The sequence below is a fragment of the Pocillopora verrucosa genome, chromosome 9 (assembly GCF_036669915.1).
Source record: "Pocillopora verrucosa isolate sample1 chromosome 9, ASM3666991v2, whole genome shotgun sequence".
Classification (NCBI taxonomy): Eukaryota; Metazoa; Cnidaria; class Anthozoa; order Scleractinia; family Pocilloporidae; genus Pocillopora; species Pocillopora verrucosa.
Window position 1 is genome coordinate 21892583 of NC_089320.1, and position 26114 is coordinate 21918696.

Genomic DNA, 26114 nt, shown 5'->3' on the forward strand with positions numbered 1-26114 from the left:
CACTGTTTAAATTTACTTGCATAGGAAATTAAACGAAAAGTGTCAAGCTAAAACAAGAGGAAAGGAACTAAGTTTACTTTTTGACCAAACAACAAACACAGATAAGCGATTTCTATTTGGTTCGGGAACACTTTCCATTTTAACTGTCCATTGCGAATTTTACTCAGCCCCTTGTGTCGCTAATTGGGTCAGAGAACGAAGTTTTTAGTTTCGTTTGCGTTTCTTTCATGTAGACAGCTGCTCGCCTTTTTATTCGGGAAAAATTGTATAATAGATTTTAAGTTGAAAGTCAGATAAAAATTTTTTAAAGATTTCAAGGCCACAAAAAGGTTTTCATTATCGATGGGGAGGCCAATCTTTTATAGAAATCAGAACAGTCTCTAAGCAAACAACGTTAACAAACAACCTAAGATGAAATTAGTTGTACACTACGAAAAACCAGTGGCGTTGAAAATGCTTTTTGTTTTACCTGTTTTAATAAGCAGGTTTTTCCTCTTGGTTCGACAAGCGGACTTTTGAAGAAAACTGAATCCACTCGAAATCCGCACAAAGTTTGAGATAATTGGATTAAACATTCGCTCAACTGAATCCATTTCCTTTGCTTTTTGTGGGGTTTGCTTTAATTAGAAGAGTTTTGTGCGTCAATTTAAAAGTTTTAATGAAAAAGTTTAACTGTAGGAAACGGAATAACAGCTGCTTGCTTAGCGCGAGTTGGTTTGAAGGTAAAACTCAATAATGAATTTGACTTTGATGAAAAACAAAATTATAACAAATCATTTAAAAACTGTGTTGGAATCGAACCGTTAAACAAGGGAGACGGAAGGCGTTATGCAGACATGTACATGCTGAATATGTGATGTAAGAATTTGCTGTTGTTGTCACATTCGACAAAAAAAGGCAACTACTCAGTGCGGAAAAATGATTTTGTAACACGTATCTCTTATTCAACTCTTTGTTTGAACAGTACGAATATTGGAAAAAAGTGCAACATTATTACTGTAAAGCCATACCATTGTCTACGAATTAAACAAGCGCTATGTCTAACCAATAGCGAATCTATTTATCGGCGAATTATTTACTTAATATTTTTGGTTTTTTAAACTGGTACTAGATTAGTGAGAGCGTACATTTCTTTCAGATTTATAAAATACCTGTCAATTTTTTCGGTAAAAATATCTCGCTCGTTAGTTGAAAGGTGAAACACGAGAAGTTAGTGGCGCAGATTGTGAAATCGAATCACAGTTCTCACCCTGACAGGATTGTCAAGCTCGAGTCATCGCGGCCACCGAGGAAATTGCATGCTTTTAAGATGTTAATTCAGCGTATCCGGCAATATCTCTTGTTTGATTTGCAGAAAGCGTGAAATGAGGGTGTTTTTCAAACAGTTATTAATACGCTTGGCAGGTGGAAATTTACAGGGATTGTTAAAAAGCCAGTGCGATGTTAGGTCCTGTTTGTTTAGACTGAGTCGATCCACTCGTCGCCGGCAGGTAGCGCTTCTCGAAAGCAGTCAAAAGATCATTCATTTTCTTGGGTGAGTAGCTTTCTGCGTCTTGTGTTTTTCCTCGCTGGGAAATCTCTGCGGACGCAAGATACAATTTGCTACATAACATTGAAGTGATATATCTTTAAAGAAGACTATCTTGGACAAAAATACGTAATCCCGCAATAAGGTCTTCCTTCATGCAATTTAAATGTAGTTAAAAGGTATGATCTTTTAAGCTGAAAATGTACTCGGATTTTCTTGTTAAGAAAAAAAAAACCCGATTTCCGAATTTAAAAAATGGACAATTTTTTTCCCTAAGTGATGAAGTTTCTGCGAGAGTGATACAGGTGTATACAGAAAAAAGAGAAAAAACACGATTTTTCCCAAATGAGAAAAATAAAAAAAAAACATAAAAAAAAAACTAATGCGCGCCGTGAAATAAAGCACGGCTTCCTTTGCTATCTTCTGTCATTCAGTTTAACTTTCAAAATCACAAAAGCTTGATAATTGTTTAAGGTTTGCAGTTTTTTCCTCTGGACGTTTTGTTTCGCATTTTAATTCAAGCTAAAATGATCAAGGGAAGAAGAAAAAAGTACAAAAAAAATCATTGACGTTAAACGCAGACGCGTATTTTGCTTCCCCATGAAAAGAAAAAAAAGTGATTTGTTATTCTTACGAAGAAAAAAAAATCTTTTTACTGTTCAGAAGAGCAAGAGTGTTAACTTTTCGTTTCAGCACCAGGTATTCTAGAATGTTTTTTTTTTGGTTAATACGCGAGACTTATCCACGATAAATTTTTCAGAGATAACTCTAATGTTCAAAATATTAAGGCTTAAATGACAGATCGTCTGGTGTGTGACAAATTTATAATTCTACCTCAGGCAGTTCATAAAACCAAGTCATTATATTTTTTCTTAGTTTCCCTTTACCTGATATTTAAGAAACTTCAGCGAAGCAAAAATCATGATGTGTCGCCCCTAAAACTTTGTTTTGTCATCAGCCCCATTCACAACAACTGCCACAAAACTCATTACCAAAGTATAGTCTTGAATACTTATTGTTAAACAACTCAAATGTAAAAATCTTTGGGTTGAAATCTTGCAAGATTTCGTTAGATTTATTAGTTGCAATCTTATCGCAAAGCATATTATTACCATTTTTTCGTTCTTCAGTCACCCAGGCCTCGAAAACGTTATTTACCACTTGACTGTAAGACTGTTTGTGGCAGCCTATAGCTAACCTTTTTAGCCATGATCACGTCATTGACGAGGGCTGTAAACTTACTGACAGTAGCCACGTCACCACTTGTGCGTCAAAATTGAAAACTTGAGCCGCCTTCAATTTCATAAATTGCTTGATATTCAAATTAAACTTCATTTTTCCCCATTATTTCCTTTTATTTTAATTATTTCCATTATCATTACTTTCTTCACTCCATTTTGATGTTTTGCTGTCCCACGAAAATAAGATTTTGTGTTTTATTCCCGTCGCAATAAACAACTCATTATATTTTACCGATCTAGCGGTGTTCGGTTTTTTTTCAAAGGCTTTGAAAAAATTTCTGGATTCTACTTTTTACAATCATAAATCAAATTCTCCTAATTCTGCTCCATCGTTTTTCATGGCCATTTTTGTTGAAATTGTTTTTATTTGTGCAACTATTTCCATCTCCACTTGGCAGGTGCGTTTCCGTATAACGCGTCACAAAATGTATCTTGTCCACTGGTCTGAGATGGAAAAAGTCCAGCGTTATTCTGGAGTTTTCGCCGCATCACCCATTCCTCCATCTCTGACATTTGGTCCTTATAAGGGGACGTTGAATATTTTCCTGAAAACCAATGATCATAAACACTTGGATTATATCCTTGAGGTGAGATGTAGAAACTGCTTTTAGAAGTAGAGGGACTCACAGTAAGAACTAGCCCCCCCCCCCCCCCACCCTCCCCGGCTAAACACAAGCAAAACGGGAATATGCCTCCCAATTGTGTGAGGTTTCCAAGGTCTTGGAACTTTTAAAAATAGGTTTTATAGCTTTCGTTAAATTTAACCTACGTTGTACTCCTAGAATCCTGTAAAACGTGCTAAAAAGCGGCTTTGTGGGGCTCATGTGTCACAATTGACTCACTTTTTTGATGTTAATCGGGGGGGAGGGGCGGTAAACAGTTATCGTCAGGGTTTGCACTTCTTGGACTTATCGATCGCCTCTTAAACCAGACCTTACTCTCATGGGAGTTAGGTATCCTATAACTTTTACATTGGGGCTTCATAGTAAGGGAGGAAAAGAACTTTGATCCAGTCTGAGAAGGTATTCAGCGCTTAAAGAGCCTATGATTGGAATACCACAAGGACAAAACCATATTTGATTTCTTAATACAAAATCTATAAAGAGACGTCACACTTTGCCTCGACTGTGATAACAAAAAAGAAAAAAAACCTTTAAATTCAATGAGTTCTTTGGTCATATATGATCATCCAAAGACTTCATTAAGATCATAGATCTATGGGTTAAATTTTTAATTGGTTTACTGAGGCTTTTTTCACTAAACTCATATCAATTAATCATATCTTTTCAAACAGCCTTCAATTCCTGTCTGTCGCTTTTCGTTCTTTCTGAACTTTTGGACTCTTCTTACGCAATAGTTGTAGGAGGGGGGGGGGAGGGTTGGGGGAGGCATTCGGTGCATTTGGTTCACTCCTTGTCTCGAAAATGTGATTAGTTATTACAAAACAAATTGGTCTTCTAATTATGCCAGTAACATGCTAGTGTAGGTCTCCTTCTCCCCCCCCCTCCCCTCCCCGCCCTTCTGTAAATCCTGCCTAACCCCCGTATCCGTTTCAGGTGACCTACAAATGTGGTCAGCTCATCTGGGTTTTCGATCGGCATCTTTCTTGGGTCCCTTTCATGAACTTCGCACGCTGCCCTGAGGAGCAAAATGTGGAGGTGTTCTTGAGCGAAGGGTCTTTTTTCTTCCGTACCATCGATAGAGTGTCCCCGGGCGAGGAACTGTTGCTATGGCCAACTGAGAGACTTTGCAGAAGTCTGCGTATGCCCAATTTTGTGCATCATGGAGATAGAGAACGTAAGAATTCTTTATTGATTTTGTAATATAAATTTTAAATTTCCTTTTCAGTTCTCAAATTTTCTGAACTAATCATAAAGCAAAGGAGATAAGACCAAAGCAATCCCGGCCGGCACTCGATTTAAAATAACTCTATTCCATTAAACTTTTCTAACCAATTAGAGCACTGCGCCCCATTTCGTAATCTTCATATTCGATGCTTAGTGGAATAATTTGCTAAATATAAAACTAAACTCAAAATAATCATAACCATTAAAATGTCACAAGGGGCATTAAGAACTAGAAATCATTACATATTAATCGCATCAAGCGAGGGAAAGGTGAGCGCAATGCGATTAATTTCAGTTTGCGTCTGATTGGACCAATCACCAGAGGAAAGACAAGAAAAGCCAATGCAATCCAGTATTAATCTTTACGCTTAATTGAATTTTTATATTCCTATCATTATTTTTTACAGAAATTTAGTTTCAAATTATACTTAGTCTTTCATTCGGTCCTCATAGGAATTTTGCTCTGATAAAATTCTTACTTCGGAAAAGACCGCTTTAAAATTTACCGCGTTGGTGAATTTTACTTGGCAGATAGGTTTCTGCTTTTCAATAAAAGTTAAGGAGCCTCCTGTTCAGCTACAGTTAAAACTTTGGACCAACACCCAGAATGATGAGCGATTAGAGGGTAAATTTGGAAAGTGAATTCAGTTCCGCCCCGCCTTTCTCTGAAGTTGTGACGCAGAAGCGAGCTGGTGGCAAACAAAATGAAATGATAAAATATTAAGAGTGAGTCTCGAACGACTCGAGGAAACGGTCTGGGGAACGGTCTGTTCCACGATGGGGTCTGGGAAACGCCAAACATTCATCTTCTAAAAAAACTGCCATGCGTACTTCTGCAGTGTTACAACTGAGAAATATGTATAAGCAAAGGAAGAAACTATTAAAACAGAAACTCAAAGCGCTGGAAAGAGTTTAGTCAAATAAGATTTTACTGGACGGAAAGGTGAAAGATCCAGGGTGATTTGTTTCGCCTCATGAGCGCAATTTGCCTATTTTGCTTAGTAGATCCAAACTCTAATAATCACTCTAAAGAAAAACGGTGTCATTGGCTTCTTTCGCACACAATTCTACGTTTCAAATTAATTGTCGACCTCGAAAACAGCTTTAAAAATAAATATCTATTTTACTTTTCTTTTCTAATGATTCTTTTACATAGACCGCCAAACAACGAATTCTATTGTGTAAGTTTCAGAACGCGATCGGTTACTAAGCAGACATGGCCGTTCTTGAGGTATTTATATTGTGTTTTTACCTCACCTCAGATAATAACCCATAGCATGTGTTTTTATTGTTCTCATCATTTGATGTAATTGAGTATTGAGAGGTTTCTTCGATCGTTTCGCTCTTTCTCATCGAGAAAGCAAGACTCGTGTCTGACGAAACTATATAACCACGCAATTTAGTTGTCATTCAGCTTGTTGTAAAACTTTACGGCTTTTGAAGTTTCCCTTTCAAATATTTTTAAAGTATTTGCAGATGAGAAAAAAATGCTTATCTTGCCAGATATTCTTTTCCTGGTGCTAGGAATGAAACGGGAATACGACTAGTTGGATCTTAAATATCTTATCTAACCTTGGTAAAACCATTTTTTTAAATTTTTTTCTGCAGTAAATCTTTGAATCAGGAAAAAAGTTCCTTGCAAGGCAAGATGTCTTGTTCAAAACGCTTTGTTGTATTGTCGACTACTTGTGTAATCTCTTTTGTTTCATTGTTCGTCTGAAAGACTTAACTGTCTTTACACTGCTAGATCATTTGCGTAATAGAGCCATTGTCTCTTCGTTTCTTTTTGTTCCGTTTCTCATTTCCTATGTGCGGCGAATGGGCAGAATGGCAAAAGTTATGAAAACAAGATAGGTTAAAAAAATAAATGCCAGAATTGTGCAGTACTCTTCACTTGGTGTCCAAAAGTTTAACCTAACGGCTTTTTATCGATGGCGTAAATTTTGGATTATGTCAGTCACATCTTGATCTCGATTAACTCTCTTATCGAAACTTAACTTACATTGTGCGAGGCGGAGGGGGAGTTTAATAGCGTGAGTTATCGTGGTTAAGCCTTCCTTCAACATGTGGTTTCATTGTTCGATCGGAAACTGTTGAGTAATCAAGACTCTTTCATCTAAAAAAAAAAGAAGAAATGGCCGACGCTATTTATAACAACATTTACTATCGAAATTGAAAAAAGTTTTCAAAACAAACCTTTTATCATAGTTAAAATTAACTTTCTTTGAATATAATAAAAAGGTGTTTTGAAGACCATATGAAATCTATAGCGATTACCTATATGCGATAGAAACATTCAGTAAGAGTTTGTTTTCCTCGAAGCTAATTTCAATGAACGATTTCATGGGTAAATTGATCAAATCAAAGAATTAGCAGCGACAGAAATTCAGCAATAAAATCTTTGTATTTATCGGTTTATAACTAAGAAATCATCTTGGAGGCGTGAACGGGGGCTGTTTACGTCCTATCTCACGAAGTCACCTTAATTTATCGCGCCCAAATCTTAAGTGTACGTAACGTATTTCAAAAGAATATGCGTCATTGCAAGGTGATTCTAATAAGTAAATCTACGCCCCCTGAGTCTGTTAAAAATAAAGGTTAAAAGTGGGTTGGGTCGCCTGTTACTGGGCAAAAACAGCCGGTGTGGACTAGCAAAGTCAACCCACAAACATGTGGTGCATTGTACTGAATCATTCGCCTGGAAAATTACTTTGACATAGTAACATTCCCTCTCGTTTTATCTCTACGAAAACAAAAATAAAGTATTTATTCCTTTCTCGTCCATATCCGTTCTTTTAGAATATTTGGGTAATAGCCTTTGTATACGATAGGTTTTACAGCAACTGAAATGCTTATGAAGACAGAAATGGGCATTCTATGGAGCTTTTCAAAAGCAAGTACATTCATTGTAAAAATATCTAAATTTTTGCAAAGGATCAATCATTTTATTGTCTAACCCGACGCAAAAAGATGATTACTTCAGTGTGAAAGCTCCACGACTTTTTACGAAAGAATTGATGTAAATAACCTTTGAAAACGTACAGGTAAAATGTACGGTGAATAAAATTCATGATGAGAGGTCCAAGTAAAGATACACTTCGTGTTTATAGAAGCATTAAAATGTCGTTTCCCCAAATGAAGTTTCACGGGCAGGTGGATTATTCATATTAAACACTCAGGACCGTTAAAGATACAATGCTTTTATTCAAACAACTTTATACTCTACATTTATTAAGCGTCCAAATTGAATTAGAAAATCACCCTGATTCTTTCAAACGCAGAAATATCTCCAATATCTATCCCTAGGCTGGTAAAAGTCCAATAAAAATGTGACCATAATAACGCAAAAACAGAGGTTTTTTAGGCATGGCCCTCGTTGCAATGGAGTAAGGATGCTGTTGGCTGCATGATAATGTTAATTTCTTCATCAAAAAAACTAATTTCAAGTTTCTTGTAAAGAAAACGAACTTTCTTGATAAATTGCACATTTTTTTTAACTGATTCGTTCTTTTTCCTGTGTGGTTGTCGAGGAATTGTTCCGAATCTCAATCATGAAACGGTTAAGTACCTTATAGCATTGAAGTTTACCTTGCTAAATTAATCTTATAAAAGGAATTTAAAGAGTACCTGTCATTAGAAAAAAAAAAAAAAAAAAAAAAAGAAAATGAGACAATCCTCTCAAGAGATAAGACACTCCGGTTAGAGAGACAGAAATATTCCTTCCTTAAAAGTTTTTGAGCGCGCACAACTAGCGTGTATTTTTCCTGAGTATATTTCCTCTCTCTCAGAGACTAGAGGACCGCTTCAAAGGACGTCGTTATTGAGTACTTTTCTTGCAATAAATTTAGTTCATTCGTGTTAATTGAAAGGAGTACTGACATAAAAAGTGATTTAGTAGATTCGCAGCTTTAAATGGCTCTTGAACAATAATTGTTGAATCTGAAAGCCTTCGCTTCTTTTCCCCGTCAGGTGCGTCAAAAAAATCGACAATTAGGAATTCGGGCCTTTTTTCCACACTGTTAGCGGATTCTAATGGAGATTCTTGGATTCGAGATATATCTTTCTAAGCGGGGGCTCGCGAAAATTTATTTGCTCATTTTAACTGCAGTTTTTACGTATGTAAGATGATAAGTATCTTCCGCTACCAAGCGAAGCAAGCTGTTCGTCTGGTATCCCCATTGTTCGAGTAACATGTGATTTCTTTGTCTCAGCAGACAAACAAAACAGTGGGCGCATTGCAAATAGCCAAGCAGGCCTTGAAACGTATTCACGTCGATTGTTCTGCAAACACTTTTTTTAATTCGATAATAGAAATTGCCACGAAAAGTCTGTAAACAATGGCCGGCCTTTATTCATTACTGATTGATTTTAGACGGAAGCTTCCATCGCCTACGAAACTTTGCTCGGAAGAGAAAAAATACGCGTAGAAAGTTATGCAAAGGGATTTTTCTAAGATGAAAGAGCTCGGAGACGAAGCGACCTCAGCGGGACGAAAATACCGCACGACTTAAACAAAAGCAAACAAATCATGAGTTCCTATGCCGCTGTTTCAACTTCAAGGCAATATAATGATATGTGCAATTTAAAGTTAGAGGGGGTGTATTGACGTAATTTAACCTCGATTTTTTCCAAGTGTCAAAACGTTTTGATTAATGCTTCGGAAGACTAGGAAACGTGTAAGATGAGCAAAAAGTTTGGGAAAGGCGTCGATAAAAGCAGTTTTTCTCTTTTTCTTTTGTGTCCATTAGATGTCCCTATAAATTTGTCATTTAACCGTGACAGATAGAGTTGTTTGGCTGTCAAATTAAACGGGTTTCTTTTGTGTGTGTTTTTATAACTATTTTAAGATATTCCCGATCTCTTTTAGACGAGGAACCTTCCAAAGACCTCAAAAATGAAAAGTTGATCGATCATCAAATTCTAGTAAAGCAGACCATACTGGTCGGTGTGATGCAATAAAGAAGAAATAATACTTTTATCTCATTAGGTATTCACCCGGAGTTTGATTGTCACTTTTTAAGAAGTCTTTCGTTCATAAACAGTTTTTTTAAATTTTGAATACAAATTTTATTGCAAACAGGGTCATTATTTCATAATTTTTTTTATCAAAAGTGTTATATCGAACTCGCAATTTATTTTTAGATTAGGAGCTCTGTAATTTTTAACAATAGCCTATCTTTTTTAGCAATTATCTTTTCAGTAACCGTTGTGGCCTGATAAATGAACGCACATTGAAAAGTTTTTATTTCATTTAATTACGAAATACGACACTGAAGAACACCTTTTTGGCTGATAAGTTTTTATCTGACTGATATTATTACTGGTATATATTTGGCATATTTCCCACTTGCTCGGACGTCATTATACTATACAAGAACAATTTTTTTAGAATTTCACGACTCTTAGTAATACTACGGTTTGATAAAACAAAAACATTCTAGAAAAAACTCATTACCACGCTGGTTTGCACAAATTTAATTATACATAACAAGCATTTGCTTTTGCAAGCAAATTCGATTTTTTTAGTTCGATCAGGCGTTCGGCAAAACAAAAGAGTTATTTAACTGTCTAAACGCCCGCAGGAATTTACGGCAAAACGGAAATTTTTGGTGTTAATTTGGGTAGCTGGTAATTTGCTTAACACGGTAGCCACGCGCCCTGGTCTGCAGAGCTGAATATTCCATCTTGAGACAGGAGAGTCTTTGCATTCAATTTGCAATTAAACCACGGATAATTTTTCTGCAAATGAATTCTTGATTTGTTGAGACGTGATTTTTTAAGATGACGGCCGAATCCTGAATTTTCCGTAGCGCTTTCTCTTGTCCAGACACCAGAAAGATAGTGAACCCTATGTTTGTATTTCTCAGTAACACCTCCTATGAAATGAAACAAGTTTGAAGATAAATATCGAGTCGATTGGACAGGTTTTCTGCGACCAGAAGCAGACATATTGAAATTGCAGTAATTCAAACATTTTCACGTATTGGGACATCAGCTTCAAAACACTGAAACTTTTGCCTTTATCTAGAGTAATGTTGTTTTTGTGTAGCGCGTATCACTGCGGTAAACCGCGATGCTACTAATTCTAAAGAAACAGTGAGGCTAATTATGAAGACTCATTATTTAATGTTAAAATGTCATGATTAAATGACTAACGGAATTTAGTTAAGATACCATTAAACCAGCAAAATTCTTTCTTGCGATAGGAATGTTCACAAAGTGCGATAGAAACATGTAAGTCAGCATAGTTTGCCAAACTGTCGCAAAATATGCAGTCGCAAACTGTGGCGATTTCAAACTTTGAATCACTAGCAAACTTGTCAGCCCTTGGAGATTTAGAACTCAAATTTTCGAGTAATAATTGCTCACTTGATTGTGCGGGCGATATTTACCAAGGTGCAGGTTACTTTTGTTTTCTTTTCTTCAGGTATACATTCTCTCACATTGAGCCACAGCGAACAAAACATTTTGCGCTTCCTAGGTACCTACATTGTAGCGCTTGAACGAACAATACAACACGTGCACAGAGCTCTGATTTCTGTTTTGCGACCAGCGTAAGTCATTTAAAGTCCTTTCTAGGAGCAATCCGGTACCCGAGTACCTCAAATGATCCACTAAAATGGCTCACCCGTTTTGATTTTCTTGATAACTTTAAAGTTCGCTGGTAAGTTAATAACCGGTTGAAGTCTATCCGTGTGTACCGAAGGAAAAGATCTTGCACGTTTCGAAGCCTCGATCTTGCTTACACATCTGTTAGCTTAAGATACATTCCAAGGACAAAAGATTTCCCTTTTCGGCCGCGTGTCAAAATTATATATGTATAAAGCGTGATACTTCTATTGTGCGATGTGAACAGCCAGCCCTTTGTGGCAATTCTGAGATATTTAGGCAGCAAAGGGCGAACTAAACAAATCCCGTCATCGAACCACTGGCGGGTCACGTGTGCTGAGTACGGCCACCATTCAACACCTGTAGAATGAAACGTTCTTGAATCAAAAAGCGTGGAAAGACGTTCGTTATTTACCGGTTTCCGCTGGTTCTGCTTTCCAGCTATCTCTCTTGCAGAGTTGCTCAGCTGTTTGCAAAAGGCTCACCTCACGTTTTCTGACCGCTTCCTGATTTCCCCCGGGCAACGGCACCCATTAACGACGAATTGATATGAAAGCACCGTAGACGGTGGCATCTGATTGGCTGGAGTCATTGACAAAAGATCTAACAAAAGGCTCTGAACGACCCTCGTGGCAAAGTTTATTGTCTCGGAAATCAGTGAAATTCACTTGGGGCAGTATGTTAATCGCGTTTATACTATGTGTTTGACACATTTCGCCGTGCTCTGCTTCATCTCGCGCGCACTGATAGTGATAGAGTATTTACGACCTAAACAAAATCACTAATTTCTATAAAATCTAACTTCCTCCAGCTAATAATTGTGAAGCTAATTACAGCATGGTTTGTTAATAATAAATGTGTCTTTGAATATTAATAACCTTCCTCGCTCTAGCTCCAATATTATTTTAACTTCTCAGCCAGTGATGAGGGCGGGGAAAACTGGAGCGCCTCGCACGTGTCAAGAACTCGCTGCTTAGCTGTCCCGCGAAGCAATGCTCTGATTGGTTAGTACACTAGCACGTGTCATTAACTCTTGCTACACCTGTCGCTCCTTTCACAGGTGAATACCAATATATTTGTCACCACTGCTCGCAAGTGTTTGCATTCCCAAACACACTTAAAACGCACATCGCATTTGAGTGCGCCTCAAACCGTGGGAAGAGCTATAAAGAGCCCCTGTTTCACAGTCAGCGAACACACTCATACACCAGTTGCCTTCCAAGTAGAAACAACCCGCCGAACAGGCCGCCGAGAATGAGCACTTTGTTTTTGACTCCAAATTCGGATACGGACGGGATACAGGTATCGAAAACGGACAATGATCCACCGCTCAACCTCAAACACGATGGAGAACCAAGCAGGAGCGTGCACCACCATAATGGCAGTGCATTCCTATCCGACGTCTCAGTTCACGACGATAAACCCATTATTAACGGAGGACATTCTTCATCTGGATTAAATTTATCCAACAGCATGGGTTGTTTGAACGGTTTAAATGGTTTTAATGGCTTCAACAACCTATCATTGGCAATGAATCAGTTTCCATTCCTCTCCAACTTCAACACGGATTCCTTTCTAATGAAGGAGAGCCCGAAATCGCTGCAAAACTCCGTTGGAGACAGCTCGTCGTCTACCAAGGCTTCGCCACCCTTTTCGCTGCACTCAAGCTCAGCCGATTTGCAGGTCGTTAAGTCTCCGGACAAGCTCCAACCAGTTCTTACGCCGCTAACACCAGTGAGCCTACCATCCTTTACGGCGGAAACGTTCGGAATTAAACCTGATGGCTTGAAAAATTCCTCTCTTGTTCCTCCTGTTAATCAGTCGCAGCCGTTCAGTTCGGCTAGCTTCAACGGTTTTAAGAGCCCCGAGCTTGGAAATGTGCCAGTTTCCTCAGAATTTCCTTCAATCTCACGACCACTATTGAGCGAACTTAACGGACTTAATGGAATGAGGTACAACTTATCACAGGAATCCTCGTTTTCGCAAAACCAGATGGATATGTTAAATAATCCAGCGTTTCTCCTCCAGCCCCGGCCTCCTCTCTGCAGTCCTTCGTCGATGCCATTTTTCAAATATGGATTTCCACAGGGTTTTCCATCACTAAATGGCCAACCGGTTATGAATCCAACGGGTCCTATGATGTTTGGAACGGAACAAGGCGTTAGCAGACTGCCTTCATCCTCCACAACGCCGAACCCCGATGGAACGGGTTTAAACGGGGATCAAATGACACCGGACAAGCCGAAAACAGGTTGCAATGAGGAAATGATAAACGATTTGAACTCTAAAAAAGTGAATAAGGGATATTTATGTGAGCTGTGTGGCAAGTTGTACACCCGCAAATACGGGCTTAAAATCCACATGCGTATTCACACGGGCTACAAGCCTTTAAAGTGCAAATACTGTCAAAAGAGATTTGGCGATCCGAGCAATATGGCTAAACACATCCGCCTTCATGCTGTTGGGGACACTCCTTATAAATGTCAGTATTGCGGAAAAGTTTTGGTCAGGAGAAGAGATTTAGATCGTCACATAAAATCAAGACACCCAAACGGACGTTAGAATGGTAAATTTGTTACTTTTTAAATCAAATTTCATAGGTCTAGCTGTAAGTTTATCGAGAGATAAAGGTACTTCTGTGAAGATATTTCGTACAACATTGAGCACTCGATAACAATTTTGGTCGGTTTAGGCCTTTCATTTTGAACATTCGTACGCAATAGAGACGTCGTATTCGCATTCTAAAGTTCATATGTTTGTACAAAATTCTCCAACGTAAACATTGTAAAGACGAGAAAAACATTTATAATATAAAAAAAGGAAGTAAGATATAAGTTTGTACGATAAAGCGAAAAGCAAAATAAAAAAAAAACGTGCTATTTAAGTGGTTTGCTGTCTCTACCGCGCGCAGGCCATAATTTATTAATATGATATTCCTTCTCGTTGTTTTCTTTCAAAACTTATTCACCGACCTGTGAAGTTAATTAAATGAATAAAATTTCTCTAGCCATCTTTAGAAATTGCCTGGAAACCTTTTCAGCTTTGTTTTTCGCGTTGTCTTTGAAAAAGAATGGACAAAAAGAAAAGATTCGTTCGACATAAAACAGAGGTTTTTTGCCGACATAATTTTCTTCATTACGAAATCAGGCTCGTTCAAATGACGCATACAAAATCTTATGTACCGTCTACTATAAACTGTTGTGAATCGGGAAAGCAACGTTCGTAAATTTACTTAGGTATCAAAAATGAACTGGTGGTCTAATTCTGTTTATTGTCGAGCAAAGATTTGAAAGGTTTACAAAGCAAGACCTAGATCATTCACAGTCAAAAACAGTACGCGTAAACTTGCCTTTACAACAAACAGGACCCCGTAGTGTTCACGGCCTTGGAAAATAATTTCCTCTTTTTATAAATCTTTAGATTATCACGGGATGTTTCTATTTATATTTAACTTCAATTTAAATGCCTTTTAAAGCCTTTCACACCCAGCAGCAAGACATAGCGAGTACTTTGTTTAGCGGAATTTAATCATACAACAACACGTTTCGCTCAACAAAGAAAGCGATATCTCAACAATGGTGCGCTCTCCGAACAGGTTATTTTGTCTTGAACAAAACTCGTTTGGAAAACAAGAGTTGTTCAACCGATAAGTTTCATTTCTGTTCAATGATTTAATGAAACGCGGAGTGTTTACTTTGTCGTAGTGGTGGTAGAAAACCCATTCGCATGAATGGTCGTTTGGTTAATGTCTATAAATAGAACTAAATGAATGGATCTACGCACAGCACACAAGAAAATATTCTACCTCGTACCGTTTTTTACATTTTCTATACGATTCACCACTTTTATAATCGAAGGTCCAAAGATCTTAAAATGAGCACATTAACTCATAGTTATCAAAATGCACTTGTTTCTCAAGTAGATCGTCCCAAGAACTGGCATCTAAAATCTACTTCACATGCATTTGTCATCTTCAAAGATTTTGAAGCTTTTAATTCTTAAATTAATTTCAATTTTGAAAGAATGATTGAATAATTTGTATAAGCTAAGGTCTTTAAAGGACTTTAATTAAAATGTTCTCGTGGACATGTGAGTTGACTGAGTGGGTGAGGATTTTTTTATGTAAATCTTCGCAAACAATTTTCCAGCTGAGATTCACACCTCGAGGAATTACTTGCAAAAAGTGCGTACCTTCCAATATATGTGCTTGTTAAATCAGAAACAGAATTAAATCAATAGAATAACCCGTTTCTAGCTAGCTTCAATTAACTGGTATTTACTATTACCTTTGTTCAAAATCAGACATAAAAACGACTGAATTTTGTCGCCGAGAACATGTGGTCTTGCAAACATGTGGACTCATGTCTTTGAAGGAAAACTGTTTCAGTGTCACTAAGGTCAAATACTGTCAGAAGGTAGTTCTCTCGTAAAATGGTCGTTTTTAGATGTTCGTAGTGCCGGAAAAGTTAAATATTTTTGTGTGATAGATTATTTTTACTGGAAGGTCATTGGGATTTTGCTTTGAAATCGTGGCCTGTTGTTTTTATTTGATTTCAAAGTTCACTTTTATGGAGTCCACAACTGTCAGCAAAGACTACTCAGAGAAGACTTACCAGCCATTAAAAAAGTAATACTTTTAAAATTTTTATTTTCCAAATCTTTCAGACTGGATGAATTAATCTAGAAACTGGACTGGGAGTGGATAAATGTTAATGTTTGGTTGAAAAATTTCTGATGAAGCTGTGAAAAGCCACAAAGAAATGGCCGTGCTTTACTTTTCCCCAGACACGCGGTCTCTGCGAAGAAGTGGCGAAGGGCGTATGCAAAAATCGCAATGGTAACCAATTGTGTCAAGTAAAGAGATCCAGGCCAATATAAGTGAATGAACTCTCATGAAAGACTTAAATCGAGTGCTTTATTCCTAATCTGTACCTGGAACACTTCCATTTTCTTAAAATATCCTGTGTGGCAGTGACTTTCCTCAATTGAAGTAGCGAAAACCCGTCCTTTCTCTTATCTACGGATCAAGTTTTTCAGCCACAAATTGTTTTAAAAATATCTTTAGCCAGATTAAACTAGAGTCCTGTGCTAGGAAAAGCTGCGATGTGTGCATTGAAGGCAAAATCTACCTGCATGAGAGTTTTAAGTGTGTGATATGATGTCAGAAGATGTCTATAAGGATACACATGACAACCTGAAGGAAAGCGAGTTTAAACTGAACAACAAGACCTGAAATGTTGCAAATTTAGCTTTAAAAAAACATCCAACATCTGGTCTCCAAATAAATAACGTTGCCGTAGACCCAGAGAGCGCGGGTCAAACCGTCGAACCATGAGAATCAATGGCTGCTGGTAAAAGGTCACACCAACCTGTGTAACACAGGTCAACTTAAGGATTTCGTCTCATGCTTGTATCTCAAATACGATGAGTAGCGGTACTCCTCTTTGCTTTATGCCACAGAAACTGGAACATGATCTGGCAGTGATCTGGCAGTTCTTGTGATAAAATTCTTAAAGTAGCCAGAAATGCTTCACTTCACTCTTGGGTTTGACGAACAAAAGGGAACTTTACGTTATATCCTTAATTCTTTCGTAATGAAACAGCAACTGTTTATCTCCACACCTTACTCATCATGGCACCATCACTTTAGCAGTCGAATGGTTGACTTGGAGATTAAATTATAAATCCTGGCTTCAAAAGCAATTCTTCGAGACAGAAAATCGAACATTGGTTCGCCCTTAGATTGGAATTTCTTTCGTTGTCTCAAGGCAGGAATTTATATAAAGCGTCTTAAATCGAATGGTTGCACAAGACGCATACAAAAAACTTGTAACTGACAGTGTTACGGATAAAGCAAGGCTACAAAGCGGTAACCTCAAGTTGGTATTAGTTTTTGATGTTCAGTTCCAGGCCTGAAAAAATTAGGTGTGATTGATAAGTTTAAGTTTAAGGTAGCTAATCGTTTATTGTAAATATCTGAATTGCATGGTGTATTATTTGGAAAGCAAGGCTTAAATTTTTCCAAATATTTTCTCAACATACTAACAACCGCAGATCGTTATATGGCTGAAAAAAAATACCGTTTAACGTTCATTGAACAAATTTCGTATGGTACAGCAAGCTGTATTATTTACCTGGTTATCTTTCACATGCAAGTAACCGCAGGTTATATAACTGTTAATAAATACAGTTTAACGTTTATTTAACTGATTTTCTAGTACTCGTTAGGAAACAAGTTTAAAAAAGTATCTTTTACCGAGCACTTAAGACGCCAGGTGTTGGTAGCCCCGGCAAGTAGCTGGTGATGATTGTTCCTGGTTGGCTGTCGCTTGGTGAAGTGGTTGTAGCTCCTGGCCGAAGTAATACCATTCAACTGGTCTGGTTGCCTGCCAATGGCCTCGATGACCCGAGTTAAATTTCCTTCATTTCTACATCCCAAATGAAAATCAAAGTTTCGAAATGATTTAGATTTAATTTCAAAGGAGCTATGAGCGTTATTTGAACTCATTTGATGATACTGAAGTCAGCTACTGTCACCCGGAAAAGTTTCACTCCAAAAAGAAAAAGAGTCAGTTGCCAACCGAAGTTTTGAAATGGATTTGCAATGAGGAAATTCGAAGGAATGCTTCGAGGATCACAGCAGCAGACAGCAAAGCTTTGGTTAGGATTTTCCTTTTCAGCCTAGTTCCCATACCATTTATTCTAAAGAAGGATAGGAAACCAAACCGGCGTTAATCAATGCAGGTTTCACAATATTAAATTCCAGTACCTTCAACACCACGTTATGAATTTACTTGGTTTTTGTCCTCGTCTCTCCTTTGTTTTTTTTTACCTTTCACTAAATTTGGTTCTTATCTCTACCTATTAGCCGCTTTACATTTTAAGGTAACTTAGTTGAGGGATTTTGGTACCAGTCAAGACAATAGTCTGGCTGATTAGTTTATTTGTTCCCATCACCTGTTAGCTAGCTAATGCATTGTCACTGAAAAAGGGCAGTTACTTGTTAAAAACTCCTACAAGCTTAAGGGTTCAGCTTGTTTCCAATATCAACTTGTGAACTGCTAAGCTTGAAACTTTTGTTTTTCTTTAAGTAACTTCTTCCTTTTCTCAACATACTGACATAACATAACATACTTTATTTAAACATGGGGTGTGAGCTTTTTACAGTCCTCGCGTTTTACATAAACATCTAACAATAAAAATCCCAACTAGAAATTTAAAAATGCTTAGCATTTTCAATAAAATACTGATATAATCGGAACTATTTTAAATGTAAGATTAAATCAAAATTTATGAAAGGAAAGATTCTATGTTGAATATATTTACTCATCGGCATAGTAAGTTTCAAACTAGAGTTGGAAGTTAAAGTCTATTTTTATCAGAAATGTTTGATAATTAACAATTATTCACCGAAGTGGAGGTGATTAGTGGTGGATATTTATCGAGCCGCGAAAGCACCGAGGTAAATGTCTGCCTCTTTCCCCGACACTGAGATAAATAATTGTTTCAGAATATACCACTCGGAAACCGAAAAAAAAAGTTTATTTCTGTCAATTTACCAAAAAATGGTCGGAAATTAAATTGTTGACCATTTTTTTTGTCTAGGATCGTGTTTAGATGATTTGATTCTGCAGTTGATGGTGCTTGAAAGCCAAAAATTGCACAGAAAGTCGACAATGATATAGCCACTTGGTTTTAATGGAAAAAAACTTGCCATACTTATGAGGCCATGTAAGGCATCATCATGCCCATCGTCAGTTTTTTCATTGCAGCCACAATCATCTCTCTTGAACGAACATGTTGATCCCTTTGCAGTAAAAGGTTGGTATTCGTCTGAACTCTCTGAAATAAAACCAGCAGGGATGCAATAGTGCCATTTATATATGCAATAACCCCTCTTTGCCAGCTACTCAGGCGGGTAGGATGTGCCCTTCTCACTTGCTCGGGATCGCCCACTTTGATTCCACGAGAAAACATTTCTTTCTCTTTTATTGTTGTTATTGCGTCTTTCCATTTTTTGCCTCAAATTGCTTTTTCTGTAACTATAAAAATCTTTTTTGGCACGGTTTTTCGACTGTAGAGTCGCAAAACACGTCTTGACCACACAAAGAAGACCGCAAGTTCATTTTATTTAACGTATCACTGAGTTCTTGTAAATGCTTTTTGCCAATCAATCGATTTATTAGTGTCATGATGTGAGTGAGATTACCCTCACACTCGATCCAGAGGCTCATACATAAAACGCATGACATTCCCAGAACACGAAAAAGTCTTTCTTGATGAAGTATTTTCGATAAAGAAGGCTTTATTTTGACTTCCTGGTTTCATCTTTCATTTTATTTCATTTCATTCTAGTTTACTTTCTTTTTGCGTCGACTTTGTCCCTTTCCATGAAAACACCTAAGAGAAATTGATTAATTGACTGATTAAATTTAAAGAATTTGGCCAATTTCCAGTAATCTTCTATCAACGACTACTTGCTCGATTCGGCTGTTCGCTCGATTTTTCACGAAAACAATAATTTTCTAAGTCAAAGAAAGACAAAAACGGCAGGTTTCCAAGTGTGTTTACGAGATAAACGAGAGCACCTAACCTCTTTGGCCTAGCTGTTGTAATGTCTGGCGCTGATTTGTTCGTTGTGTGATTAAAGGTTGACGTGGTGCACGCAAATTTCAAAATTAGGGAATGAATAAAAAATTTTTTCAGGACCGTTCAAGCTTTCGGCAAGAAAAACGCAGCCCTCGTGTGTTTTTAACACCATTTCTATGGATGCAAGTTATTGCTGGTGCTGTATTTGTGAAGTTGAAAGTCATTGTTTTTCTTTGTCAGCAATTTCTTGCCTTTTAGCAGTTTCTAATACCTTCATAAAAACATTGAAATGAGATATTCTATTCCATGTGGGCAGCCGAGCGTCGTTTTATTCGAAAAGAAACTCCAAAAATACGGTTTTGATAAACGTATAAATAACTCGAAAATGAAAACTTAAACTCCTTTTAAGTGAAGTGGCACTGATTTACCAGAAATCTTTTGAAGCGGTTCAATATTTCGAGTACGCTCTTGTCTTAATAAGTGAGGTTATCGAGTTCGCGCGGAATCCATATGTACCAAGCGAAACGCAGGTCCAATACAGAATTTATTGACCAGCGTAAAGGCTGATAACTGAGCTGAAAACCTGTTACGATACATAATTTTACAACTGACTTGCCAAAGACAAGATGCACACTTGTTTTCTGATGAGACCTGCACAAGGCCCGCCATTGAGTGTTTTCGCAATCGCTAATTTGCGGAATCGAATAACACGAAGAAAGACATGTTCCCTTTGAAGAGCACGTCTTTTTTACATACTGAATGATATCACCGTCCTGATTGTTTCTTAATTTTTTTTTTTACCGCGTAGAGTTTGCGCCAGTAAAACACTTCAGCTTGAGCGTCACGTATTCGTATTACAGTATCTAAGTTTTGCATCGTTGACCTTCACTGAAAGGCGGAGTCGTGAGGGCTCAAACGCTCATCCTGTGGTTCTTCAATTGCTTTATTTTGATATGTTTATTTTTTTTCTTACATCTGCTTTGAATGGCGACTGTTTTTTTTTGCGTCGAGACCACTAATAATGACAATCGATTGGTGCGTCAACGTGTGTTCGTTGGGAGAAACACGCGGGTTGGTTGGAGGGCATAAAAGACGCGTGAACAATGGAAAACTGCTCGGGGCAAAGACGAGAGCAACAGCCGTTCTAGCCACTTGAGATGCTTTCGAAATTTTTTAAGTGCTTCGTATCTCGATGAGAGCATAACTTACAAATGAGCCATTTTTAAGCTTAAATGCAAATTTATTTCCCATTACCGAACACACCAGGATTATGAAGCTTGCTCGCATAATTCAATTTGATTTCATGAGTTTACTAGCTGTGTTATGAGTATAAACGCGAGTGAATTTGTGATGCTAATAGGACTGAGTGGAGTCCAATTCAATTTATAATCATAAGAGTGATTTACAAAATCGGGTGACCGCGAAGCAAGAATCCGAACAATTTCAGACCGAAGTGGACGACACGAATTCCCGTTTTCAATTAACCAAAAATTTACCATCGGTTATACGTTTACATGAAAAAAAAAAAAAAACCAGCTAACTCGGCGGAATGAACGACAACAGCGTGCGCACATGACGCGTACTGTTCAATTACATTGCACTCAATTTGGGCTAGTGATAACCAAACACGTCCGAGGATTTTGTTATAACTTTAATTTCATGATTTATAGGTACAAGTGAAGTTCTGAAAGTTTTCGTTATTACCCGCGGCGCATGCGAATGAAATTTAAAAACCTTTCAAAACAGCACGTGTGCCATAAATGGCACGAAATACGCGAATAGTTCAAGCCACTTTTAGTTTATTATATTCCCAACAAAATCTCCTTACAACATTTCTTTGTAGTTTCTAGGTGCACGATTTACAACTGTGCGCACAATATGTGGAAAAATGCTCTTTCCTTCGATTAATTCATTTGAACTGCTCTTGGGTGTGACCATTTACTTTCAAAGTGGCACTCCACCAAGGGATATTAAAGAATACCGGCGACCGTCCGGGAAACTTGTAGGCTCTCCAGACCTTACACGGCCCAGCGGTGAGTTACAGTTACACAGAAGGATCTGGGTATAGGATTAGGAAGCTTGAGGAAATGCTGGGGGGACGTTAAAAAAAATTCTGGATGGACACATAACAGATTACCTCACTGATAAATACCAAAAGCATACGATATTAGGTCTAACACCTTCCCATTCCACGTACTAATAATATGAAGCGAATATTTTTTTATGCTTCTGTTAAACCGTGCAACATTTGATTTAGTCTGTCTTTCTACTATGACGAAAATTTGATGAAGTTCCTCTGAATTTATCATAAGGAAATTCACGCCTGACAGCTTCGAAATTGAGAGACCCTTTTAGCTACATAAGTGATTTAACCTTTTTTTTTTTAGTATTTTTATCATTTAACAATCGGTTCATATGTCAGCGTGCGTTCATCGAGATATGGAGCACGCGGGAAGTTTGGAGAGCACGAAAGATGCGTAAGAGCTGCTCGAGGCGTAGTAACTCTCGAGGCGTAGTAACTCTAGCTTCTCGAGGGATTTGTTTGCTGACGTCATGAGCGTGCACGATAGGAATATGAAGCACGCTCGCGCAACTGAATTTGATGAGACAAATTTACTAGCTATGTTATAGTTAACAATTGGTTCATACGTCAGCGTGTGTTCATCGAGATATGAAGCACGCGGGAAATTTGGAGAGCACGAAAGATGCGCAAGAGTTGCTCTCGGCTACGCCTCGAGCAACTCTAACTTCTTGAGTGCTCTCTAAACTTCCCAAGTGCTTCATATCTCGATGAACGCACAGCTGACGTATGAACCAATTGTTTTATAACATTTTCAACCCGATGGAAAATGTTTTTCTCGAGGGATATGTTTGCTGACGTCATGAGCGTGCACAATAGGAATATGAAGCACGCTCGCGCAATTGAATTTGATTAGACAAATTTACTAGCTATGTTATATTATGTGTTTGCAATTTATAATTTATAAGGCCATGAGGGAGGTTACAGTCTTTGACTTTAATCATGCTCTCTATTGAAATAAACTGTACTACTATTCCTAGTCTGAATGAGCCACTTGTTTAGATTTCTGGCTCTATCTTGACTTCACCTTTAAATGTTAGTCAGCCAATAACTGCAATTCATTTCATCACTTCTTTCTATCGAAATGTACGAATCCTTGAATCGTGTATATTGTACCATTTTCCTTTCCTTAATTTCGGGAAACAGAACTGCCCGAGAATTATTAATTTCTCAGTACAAGAAGAGTTATTGCTTTCGGAATGTTTGCAAGTATTCCTTACCTTAAGAGCGTGTTAGATAATCCGCGGCTTATAAACTTGTAAATCCCATATCTATTCCTATCATTGTTCGTGAATTAGCAGCTACTCCCAGTTGGTAGTATTGCCTTATTAGAATCGGATTTTTCAAACCTAACGATTTAACTGCAGATCACCTGTGATGATCAGTTCATTATTTGAACAGTTGATTACCAAGTTAGTGTTTGGTAAGGTTATTCACCATGAACCAACCCTCTAAGTCAGTGTCCAAATTAAATCTGCCATGTAATGAGTTTTCCAGGACTTGAGTAAACTTTGTTAGTGACCAAGTGAACAGTTCTCACTGGTAAAGAGAACCTTCAGTGTCAGAATAGTTACTAATTCGGCCAAAGTCTTATTGCATGGATGAAGGCAGGACTATCTTGATCATCTTTTTCTTTGATTTATTCTTCTCATTCTCGTTACCTGTTCGCTCCGCACAAACTTTACAACCGCTTCGGGCAGACGTGTATTTCCTATCTGTCTCCCTGTTCAAACTGGCCCCTCCTTGATCCCCCTCAGATCTCCTTAATCCTGATTGATGGCTTGTTTTACTTCTTTTCTTGTACATTTTTAATCCTTGTATCGAGAGAGTCCTCAAGTTTTCTTCCTCTGCAACAGGAGTACCAATTTCTTCCAAACGACTTAGGTCCCCATCAGAGCTCAGATCACCTTTATTAAGTAATTTTTCTCCACGCTGGAAAATCTGGGGAGATTCTCGGCAAGAAAAATACTTCTCAATCCCATCTTTGAAAGAAGGTGCTTCGTGGAAATGGCGACAAAGCGAGCAATTCTTCCTCCGATAGCCGTGTTTTTTGCTTTTTCTTGATCTCTCGCCTCCTTCACAAAAGACATAAACAAGATGGCGGGCTTCTTCGCCAAATAATAGGGGCGGCAATATTGAAGGAGCGCTGCATAACTTGTTTCCATGGATACCAATTTTGCCATTCGGAAATCTTCTTTCATCCATTCGAGTCCGTTGAAGATTTAAAGAATAATGGCTAACGTCTCTGTCCATTCAAAATGTCTGGACGAACTATTCAAGTCAAATCTACTATCTAGAATGGAAATAATATCTGGTTTACCTTGTGGAATGATATTGTTGGCCGAAGAGCGCTGAGCTGTCCCGGTTGTAAGCCACTCGTGAACTCAAGTTTGCAGAATAAATAAAATTTTGACTTCTTTATTCGACGTATTGACAATAAATTGTCCAAAACGTTCACGTCTCACGTAAATCGTCAAATAAAGCGGATGAAGTGCGGCAAGTTTGTCGGTGTCAATGCAAACATATTAAGTCACATATTTTCCTCCCAATTTACGTCAAAGATTAAACGTCGATTCAGGTAAGTGAATGCATGAACACAATCTGCAACTGAAACATCTTAAATGGCGCAGAATCGACGCCGTTTTTATCGTAAAGAATATACACAACAATTTGCGTCGTTGCTAAACATCATAAGTTAACTTTAGCAAGCAGGTGTGAATCCCTACATAAATAATTCATCACTTTTTCAGGTTAAATTCGACAACTAATGAATTTGAAATTTCCGATATGTCATTATGTAAAGCCAGGTTGGGAAAGAAGTTTTCAGAGTGACGTCTTATTGGTCAGCTACCTTTGAATTAAAGCATTTTACTTAAATGACAGTCGGAGACCACAAGCAGCACAACATGGTTGCATGCGATAAATCAATAAAATAATGGATTTCCCGGGAGCTAATATGTATTTTTCACTTTTAATTTGCTTCAACAACGGCGAAACGAGCAGTCTCTGAAAACCAACATGTAATTCGATTTTTTTTTATCAAAACTAACATATTAACATGTTACGTCAAACTATTTTAAATGCAGAGTTCTGCATAGATTAGGGACTTGTAAGGAATAGCCATTCATTGCTGAAGCGCGGATACCAAGACCAAGAAAAAAGCTACTACTTCATTTCGGATTAGAAAGAAAAACGCGAAAAATACAATGGTTTTGCATGTGTTTTTAGCTTCCTACCGACAGTTTTATAATATTTCTACACAAGTTTGGCGTTTGCAACCCTTAAAAGGCCTCACGAATCCCAAACATTCGCCGTTGTCTGTTTTCCAGCGGACTCAGCGGAAGTGCAACAACGGGAACGAAAGTGGTCACCAACGTCAGTTCAGCGACCGGAAGAGAATTACTTTCCTCTCATTTTGTCTTTTGTAAACTCATCACCCAGACCTCGATGGCTTGGAACGAAGAGGTTGGATAAACATTTTAATCATAAGTTTAAGAACTGATCATGATGACATTGCATATTTATGATAAATTTCAACATACATCTCGCTACTTCCGACATCAAAGAAAAACTGATATGCGTGTGCTACTCTTTATTCATTTATTCATTTGTTTATTATCTTGCATATCCATTGCATTTATTTCATTTTATTACAGGTTCAAGGCCTATATGTTTTTGCCATAATACTTGGTGCTTCAGAGACTCGCCTCATAGTTAGTTGGTCCTGATGTTTTATTCTGGCCGCCCTACTTACGAACAACCACTGTTGATGCACGTTCAGTAAAGCTGTGTGTTACTAAACCATTCATCATAGATAAAAATCTTTTCCATATCTCGTTCTGTTTAAAAGTAGTATTATAATTCTTATTTTCATTATTATTAACGTCATTATCGGGATTGTTTTTCATGCTTAATTGTTTGTTTAGTTGTTTTTTTCTAATTGAGAGGTTTGTCATCTTTAGCGGAGTAACATATTTATACAGTAGTAACAATAGTCATGTTTTCCTCGTGGTTTTTCATACATTTCAGATGTATCATAAAGTGTATCCTGTTTTACAAATCTATTAGAGAATCTACCCTACACAAACAAAGAAAAAATTATTCTAGCTTTTTGCATGCATATAAGGTTTATAGACCGTTTTTTCAACGATCTCATTTTTTTAACGATTATTTTGATAAAGAATATCACGTGTAATTCTTGATTCTGAGTTCGTTTGTTT

At 37.6% G+C, this 26114-nt stretch overlaps 1 protein-coding gene across 1 annotated transcript; it reads left to right on the forward strand.

The window, feature by feature from the left end:
• The first annotated feature begins 1477 nt into the window (after positions 1-1477).
• Positions 1478-14092, forward strand: LOC131779887 (PR domain zinc finger protein 13-like). Its single transcript, XM_059096488.2, has 4 exons — positions 1478-1534; positions 3168-3356; positions 4326-4566; positions 12286-14092. Exons 2-4 carry the CDS (start codon positions 3195-3197, stop codon positions 13785-13787), a joined length of 1905 nt encoding a protein of 634 aa, XP_058952471.1. The 5' UTR covers positions 1478-1534; positions 3168-3194; the 3' UTR covers positions 13788-14092.
• Positions 14093-26114: the final 12022 nt, after the last annotated feature.